The sequence below is a fragment of the Sesamum indicum genome, linkage group LG5 (genome assembly GCF_026168435.1).
Source record: "Sesamum indicum cultivar Baizhima isolate 11 linkage group LG5, ASM2616843v1, whole genome shotgun sequence".
Taxonomy (NCBI): Eukaryota; Viridiplantae; Streptophyta; class Magnoliopsida; order Lamiales; family Pedaliaceae; genus Sesamum; species Sesamum indicum.
Genome location: NC_142661.1, coordinates 6,969,425 through 6,978,363, shown reverse-complemented (window position 1 = coordinate 6,978,363; position 8,939 = coordinate 6,969,425). Strand labels below are relative to the sequence as shown.

The following is an 8,939-nucleotide window of genomic DNA, read 5'->3' as shown; positions in this document are numbered from 1 at the left end:
GTGTTCTATACATCTTTTCTCAATTTGCCAACTTTTTTCATATCCAAACTATATTTTCTTTAAAAACTCCCAATCAGGATATCTTACTTATAATTACATTTTTTAAACTTTAAACGTAACCAATTTTTGTTGATATATAGATCCAAATTACACTATACAAATAATATAATCCAACAAAGGAAATTTGATCAATGTAACTTATTTTCCTTTCAAATTTGCTCATGTAGATAAGCTAGTAATACTTTACACTAAGCATGAGATAAAGTAGCATCTCAGTATGCTTGATTTTTAATCACTTCATAACAAGTTGAAGAGAAATTCAAACTTTTACAAAGGTTTAGTTAGCACTGAAGCCTGTCAATAAAGAAATAACCCATGACCAAGATTGGAGCTGTTGCAAGTTGAAAGAGCAATTTATAATACTAGGTAGAGGACCGCTATCATGAAGTATTTCAAGTGGATTTGGAATGAAAGATATCATGTAAGAAAGGCGGCAATGCATCGATCACTACCTGCAGATATAAATGGTGGTGCAACATGTCATTATGCGTCAAGAACAATACTATATCCATGTAGCATGGTGATGATGCAATTTGTGATGAAGGTGTTAGTGACCAAAATCTAAAGTGGCCAACTTAGAGAGTGACAATATTGAAACAACTCTATTTGGGCATGCACATAGGGTGGTAAAGATACTATAAAAGTGGTTGTCGGGAAGCTAAGACGATTCAATGACCACAAAAAAAATTCATATAGACGGTGGTGGGTTCCATGATATACCAAATACGGGCTGATTTTGGATAAGGCTATGCAGTACAGTGGTTTTTGAATCAGGGTGATGTCATATATGTCAATTCTAATAGTTATAACCATTGGTGAGATGATGGTATAAATGCAAAAATGACATACTAGTAAACCCATGTAAACTCTTTTCTAAAACAAACATTTTATGTCGCGGTAATGCTAAATGGGAATTCTACAGACAAGTGGTTTAGCGGCCCTCATATGATAGGGATCTTTTAATTTATGTCCCTTTGCATTTAGTTTGTGATGCAACGGTTCTTCAACATTTATTATAGTTTCCAACAACCTACTATTATACATTCAATATCAACATTTTCATGGCAATTGCTGAATGACTGATTGCAGGTCAACAAACGATAGCAGTGGCATTTAATTGCTAGTGTTGTTCCCATATTAAGACCATTGCACATATGTTCTTTTGAAGTTTTAAAGTGCGAAGGTGTTGGAATTCCTTGTTAGTTTTTTCCAGTTGTAGCTTCTAATAGTGGATTTGGCGATAATGATAGTTCATCATTAACGGAAGCCGACAACAACATCCTTGACTGAGGGACATATAGATATCCTTGTATCGTAGCTTGTTCTATAATTTGCTGGGACGACATGAAACAATCCAAACACCTCGGTCATTGTTTTTGAGCTTAAACGATCATCTTGAGGGTGCATCACCAGTTATAGTTGTTGCCAAAGCAAGTGTATTTAAAAGACAACAAAGGATAAGTGATTCAAATGTTGATGACACATGGATTCACTTACCACACGAACTTCCTGCCATAGGGCGGCTTAAGAGAATCCTAAGAGGTGGGAGCATGCAAAGTTGTGCATAATAACCAAGGAGATGTAGTATTTGTAGTTTTGAGTATTTACATTATCAAATGACCATTTTATTAATGTTTTAAATAGGTTGAAGAATATGCTTTCAAAAGAATCTAGATAGAAATCGATGCTAAAAATATTTCTTTACTGACAAAGTCACAACATAGAGGCAACTAGTGGTTGCGGCATATTTTAGCTTAAATTCATGCTATATAAAGAAGTTTGAAATGTAATTTTTTGTACACTTACAGAGAAAGGGATAATGTGGTGGACCTCCTAACAAATGAAGCGTGTGACAGAAAGATAAATTACATATTTCATGGGAGTGAGATATCCATGCCACTCAAATGATCTATCCACTCAAAAGTTTTGATATCTTTTTCCCTATCATCAATAAATGGGAACTGATCTTGCCTAATCCCCTGCCTAGATAGAAGTGGCCTAGGCACTAATAATTAATGATGAGTGTTCAATCACGTCTCAGTAAATAAAGCTTATTACTATTACCTTATAAATACAATAAAATATTAGAGTCTTTAGAATCTTTACTCACAAAAATCTTCACAGATCTTCCAACAGTATCACCAATTTGCATGCACAATCTAAGAGATATCAAGAAAATTAAGATTTTTTCCTCTATAATGATTCTTCTCCTGGTGATTTATATTTCAATTACCATTGAGATTACGGAAATGACTCACAATGAAAATAAGCTACATACAATATATTTGGTTGGCTTTAGAATTATAAACTAAGTGTTTGCATCATTCACAAAAAAATCAATTTATTTTCCACTTGAATACATTTTTCTTTTATGCAACGTCTTATGGTCAAATGAATAATGAAAAGTTTCAATATCTTCTGTTCATGTATTTGTTGTATTATTTCCTCTACAAAACATCTTTCGTATTTTTTAAAGCATCATTTCCAATTTGTTAAACACAATGATCAAATATTTCTATGGAACATGTCACGCCCTGGGCCCGTGAGCCCGTTGGATATAATAATTGCCTCCATAGTCACCATGTGCATTCTAAAATTCAGTTATGGCATTATGCCGAAAAGGGATTGCAAATGAATACATTATAGTTTTTCTTTGCCCAATGCTTATATGTTGCTTATCTTATTAGTTTCTAATGTATATGGAATGTGATATTACAATCACCATTCATAAAAATGTGACATCCTCAATGTGGAGTGACTTATCCCATGATTGGTCGTTATGTATCAAGATTCTAGAGGTGATTCCCATGCATGTAGCATTTTGTCCTGCATGTTCAAGAGGTGGCTCCCCACATGCATTCCAGTTTGTCTCCCATATACTTAGCTTTCGACTCAACTTGGTAATTTGTTTTCATACTATTTGGTCATGCCCTGGGCCCTGGGCCCACAAGCCCGTTGGGCCCTAGAATTGCCTCGAACCCACCGAGTGTATTTTGGAATTTGATTATGAAAGCAAACCGAAAAGGGATATCGAATGGATTCAATCAAGTTCTTTCGCCAATGTTTATATGTTGCTTATCTTTTTAATTCATAGTCCATGTGTGACGGGCTAGCATAAAACACATCTACTCTTTTCAACTATACGCATTGTTGTCCTGTAAATTCTAAGTATTAAGACAACATATTTTCTACATATTTTCATGCCTTTTATTTTGCATATTATACTTATCTTAATTTTCACATGCACATATAAAAGTGGACATGTAAGTATCGTTGAACTAAATGATAAGGCTTCTTACTTTGCATATTTTTAGTGATCTTGTTTCCAAATTGGTTTTTCCTTGAATGTTTTGAAAAATATACAAGTACATTCAATTACAAAACAACGTTTTGGTAGTTACTTGATCTCATTAATTCTACTTGAGAAAAGGGAGTTGTTCATTAATTTTTGTATTCTAATATATATCCACATAAATTTTGGTCAAAGATAAAATGAATTTATGGACTTTGAATTAACCTGTTCCTGCACTAGATCATTCCTCCGACAACTATAGAGTATAAAAGTTGCAACCTCCTTAAAGAGCGAAAGTTTTGAGAGACTCTATCATAAATATAGTATTATTACATGAAAATTTGGTTGAAGAATGTTAGTTATATTACATTAGTTTTGCATAACTCATAAATTTAGAGATTATTTCGGTAAAGTATTGAACAATTATTACTTTATCACTTGCATTTGAGGCCTTGCGCTTTCTCTTTTGTAATATCCAACCCTCTAGTCCTTCCTGTAGGGATAACTTGTATCTTGGTTGGATTTTTATTGTCTCAATAATTTTCGGTAGAGGGTCCACGTCTTGTTGGAGAGGAACTTTCTTCACCCTTACGGCCAACTTGTCTTCATTTTCTTGTACAATTGTGTGATACATGTCCCTTTCCCCTACTTCAACCTACCATACATATGTATGTTAGTACAATAGATGAGTTTATTTTATAAAGAAAAAGATCATTTTTGGTCCCACTAGATAGGGTCATTCTCACTGGCAGTCCCACGCTTTACGCGTTCAACACCTTTAGTCCCAAAACTCTATTTTATAACAGAAATGGTCCTATTCCGTTAGCAACTGACAAGTCACGTGCCGTTAGTCAACTGGGCAAAATATCACTTTTGTTCCCACTAGATAGGGCCCTTCTCTCGCAGTCCCACGCTTTACATGTTCAACACCTTTAGTCCCAAAATCCTATTTTTTTAGTAGAAATAGTCCTGTTTCATTAACAACTAACGAAAACGGCATGTCAGTTGTCACGTGCTGTTAGTCAACTGACAGCTGGCGAAAAAAATAAAGACCAGGCTTGTGTTCACTTTTTGGAGGGAAAAAAAGGCGCCAAAAAAATATTTTTTTGCTTTTATATATGTAAATAATCCACAAACACCACACAACATTTTCATCTTTTTTTCATGACTTAATCTTGAGAGCAATAGGCCAAAATTGATGTTCTCAAAATACTCCAAATAATTAATGCTATTGTAATGGTGAATTATTTGTAAAAGGATGTTCTTATATATTACTAGATCACCTTTTAGTAATGGTGAATTATGTGTAAAAGGACTAATGGAGATGCCCTTTCAAGTAATTATAGTTTATGTTGTGTTTAAATGTGTAAGCATAAATTCTGAAAGCAATAATAACGGAAACTAAAATTGCACAAAAGCACTAAATTGCAAAAAAATAGAAAATATAATGAAATCCACTGATTTTGATCATTAATGAAATGTGCTATAAAGTGCAACTTTGCATGTTTAAAATCTGTCAAATACTACCACTTTAAAAATCCAAAATGTGCCAAAACATTCCCCCCAAAAGTCTTACAGTACAATGCAACATTTTGTTCCTTAAAACATCACATAATATTTGAGGTATTTTGAGATGTTTGTGATATCTTTTAGCCTATTGCTCTCAAGATTAAGTGATGAAAAAAAAGATAAAAATATTGTGTGGTATTTGTGGGTTATTCACATATATAAATAGGAAAAAAATATTTTTTTTGCGTCTTTTTTTCCCTCCAAAAACTAAATACAAGCATGGTCTTCTGTTTTTTTCGCTAGTTGTTAACAGAACATGACCATTTCTATTAAAAGAATAAAGTTTTGGGACTAAAGGTGTTGAACACTTAAAGCGTGGGACTGCAAGTGAGAAGGGCCCTATCTTGTGGGACCAAAAGTGATATTTTGCCCAGTTGACTAATGTCACGTGCCATTTATGTTAGTTGTTAACGGAATGGGACCATTTCTGTTAAAAAAATAGGATTTTGGGACTAAAGGTGTTTAACACGTAAAGCGTGGGACTACAAGTGAGAACGTCCCTATCTAGTAGGACCAAAAGTGATATTTTGCCTTTTATAAATTTTAATATCATAATTTTTAGATAAAGAAACGTAAAAGTGCATAATAGCAAAAATGCACGTGATTGCACACTAATATCTAATCTTGTTTCCTTTTTTTAGTGCGTGGGGCTAGAGATAAATAAAATGACTCCATAAGCTTTCTACAAACAAAGTGTTATACATAGATTAAAGAACAAATCAAAAATTACCAAGAAAATAATTAAATTTTAGAATAAAAATTAATAAGATGGGATAAAGATTGCTTCAGTACTTGAAATCTTTAAATCATAATAGCAAACGGATTTCTAATCTTCAAATGATTTGGATATGTAAACCTAGCTTGCGTCCCAAAAATAAAGAATTATTATTATTTTAGTTTTATTGGTCATAGGAATTTCACATTATATCTTGTAATTGAGAAACTTCCAACAAACTAATGCTGATTCAATGGTCAAGGACTAAACACATGGTTTCAAGTCGCTGATCAGGATGCCTAAAGAGTCGAGCTCAAAAGGGACTCAACCTAGGATGTGATTGACCCAATCAGAAAAGTTGGTTGGTCCAATGCAGGCCAATCTTGCGCTGATTTGAAGTATCAATATTTGGGATAGGCTCAGCCCAATGACCTAGGACCTCCTAACCCTGGGTCGAGTTAGCGGGCGGACCTAATCGAGCCACTTCTTTTTTTTTTAAATAATATATGACATAGAAGTTTTATTTTATTTTTGTAGCTTAACTATTCAATATTTTTTATACTTTTGAAACTCTAAAAAGTTTACAACAATTCACTAAAACTCATTGTTAATTTTTAATACTGTATTTTAAATATTTTTTGGGCTTGCCATTATTTAAGTTTATTATTTGTAGCTGGTTGGTTAAATTGTTATTAAATTCTTAATGCGGTCTTAGCTACTTTTTTTTTTTTTTTGAAGTTTTGATTTTTTGTTTGGTTTAATTTATGATTTATTTATTTAAAATAAAAGCATAAATTATTTAAGTTTGTTCAAAAGAGTATCTCATCTTCATTAAAAAAGAAAGAAAAGAAAACAGGTACAATCAAGTTTGGTTGGAGCATAGGCCAGGTCATCACCACTGCTATTGCACTTTCTCTTCATCCCATTTTGTGCTTAATTTAAGGTATCATAATTAGTGTTTTCAAATATGAGTTTAGTCACTACAGCTACTGGTCATGGTAAGAAAATATATCAAAAAATAAGGTAAAAGAAAAAGATAAGCTTTCTTGAGCATGATTTCTATAGCCTCAAGAATGGGTTCCACATGAATTTAGTTTAAAACATTTATCAAATAACAAAGTTGAATTTCTTTTTGAATCCTAATTATGGAAAAAAATTTCCTACTATATTCAAAAATTAAATATTTATTTTTTTAACCTTTGACAGGAAAAGAAATTAATTAAAAATAAATTAGAGAAACAAAAAGAAAAATAATCAAATCTGTACATGAGGCTCCATTAATCTTGCCGGCAGAGCACAAGAGGTGGGATCTGGCGATAGCACATCACTGGAATCTTCACAAGTCGGATGAAATAATCTGGCCAAAATCTTTAGTGTATGTTCTTGAAGAATTTTGTTGGCAAATTGTACAATGATGACGAATTAACAAATCATTAAAAGAAAAAAGAATTAAAGAAGGAAAAAGAAAGAATCAAATGCTTGAGAAAAGGAATAATGGAGTTGCCTGGATAGAATTCATTTTACATTTATGGAGTTTTCCGCCATTTCTTGGCTAACGAAGGAATCAGATGTAACGTTCCTAGGGCTCTCTGAGCAGAGTACTTTAGGGACTTGAACAGTGTTTTGCAGTCAGTGTGTTGAGGGAGAAAAGGCGTGAGCAAATCTGAAGTGTGAGCGATTGAGTGACAGAGTATGAGTAAATGTTGTGTGTGGATGTATGAGTGTTTCAAACAACAAAGCTCGACAGGGTGTAGCAGAAGCCTCGAATGTTACGTTCTGTCTTTTTCTCATAATATTTTCTTGTTAATTTCTTATTTGTTGGTCTGTCTTTACTTCATATTATTGTAATAATTAGACAGAAAACATTTTTAGAAAGAAATGTATATATTGATGCTAGCTATGAATACAACAAAACAATAAATTATTTTCTAAAAAAAAAAAGAGACCGTATTTATGAAAATTAATTAAAGAGTTTATCAATCTGTACATATTTTTGTATTGTAATCAATCATCTTTACAAAATTCTTTATATACAACTCCAGTTTTTGATTGAAATTGAAAAACTTAAAGTAGTGATGAAATTAAAATTGATACTCAAAACTGAAAAATTAATCATGTATACCTTTCTTGCAAGTTCAATCATTTTGCGTTTATTGAAATTTGACAATACTTTTTACTAAGGATGTTAAAATACATCAAGAAGAACACAACATTGCTGCAGAGTATGAACTTCTTCTTCTTCTGTCAAACGAGCAACAAACTTGCAAATTAGATGAAGAAACGCAAAAAGGGGTTCGCGCCTGTATTAGTAGTATATGCGACTTTATTAAGTTGTAGCAGTAAAATACAAGTCGCGAGTGTTATTTCATTGCTGTAATGTTTTTATTAGTGGCAAGTATGACAGTTATGGAAGTTACATCTTGAAATTATATATAAACGTTTATATAACAGCTACCTACAGAAGAAGCAAGAAACAAAGCTGAAATATCTTCTGCATGTTATACAGTTTTCTTCAAGAATTCAATCTCCAACTTTCAATAATGATTTCTACACCTTTCTTTATCCTTTTCATTCAAGTTTTTACATGGTACTAGAGCCAATTTTAATGGTCTCTGATTAGTTCAAACAAAGAAAATCTACTGCGCTTCCATCTTGACCACAAGATTCGTAAAGAAAATCAAGAATGGTAGAAGATCTTGATACCCTCAAACTGCATCCCAGTGACAATCCTGGATTGAGTTTAGTCACTACCCTCTTGGACGGCTCAAATTTCTTATCATGGAGGAGATCAATAAAATTGGCTTTGACAGCCAAAATGAAGATGAGTTTCATAAGTAAAGATGACGAAATACCAGAAAGAAATACAAAGGAATTCGAGCAGTGGATTAAGGTAGACAGCATGGTTACCTCATGGATCTTGAATTCAATTTCAAGAGATATAGTGGAGAGCTTCATATACACAAAAACATCAAAAGAACTATGGACTGAACTTGAAAACAGATATGGACAAAGCAATGGTCCAATGGAGTATAGGCTAAAGAGGGAACTTGCATCATTGTCACAAGGTTCTTCGAATCTCTCTACATATTTTTCAAAATTAAAAAGGTTATGGGACAAATTAGCCTGCGTTACACCTACTCCAAATTGCACATGTACTTGCACATGTACTGCAGCAAGGGAAAATACGGATATCAAGATCTCAGATCAACTTATGCAGTTCCTAATGGGGCTGAATGACTCCTACGGAGTCAAATTCTTATGATGGAGCCCTATCCTAATGTGAGCAAAGCCTTTTCCATGGTA

The 8,939-nt window shown here is 33.0% G+C and overlaps 1 protein-coding gene across 1 annotated transcript; it reads left to right on the top strand.

Moving 5' to 3' along the window:
- The first annotated feature begins 8,319 nt into the window (after nucleotides 1-8,319).
- Nucleotides 8,320-8,898, top strand: LOC105162368 (uncharacterized). The gene is made up of 2 exons (XM_011080369.1): nucleotides 8,320-8,701; nucleotides 8,810-8,898. Exons 1-2 carry the CDS (start codon nucleotides 8,320-8,322, stop codon nucleotides 8,896-8,898), a joined length of 471 nt encoding a protein of 156 aa, XP_011078671.1.
- The last annotated feature ends 41 nt before the right edge of the window (nucleotides 8,899-8,939 follow it).

Bases quoted from the DNA above. Each gene is read 5' to 3' on its own strand.
- LOC105162368 (XM_011080369.1), top strand. From the start codon at position 8,320: ATGGTAGAAGATCTTGATACCCTCAAACTGCATCCCAGTGACAATCCT. The intron at 8,702-8,809 runs GTTCTTCGAATC...CATGTACTGCAG, and splicing joins ACTTGCATCATTGTCACAAG to CAAGGGAAAATACGGATATC.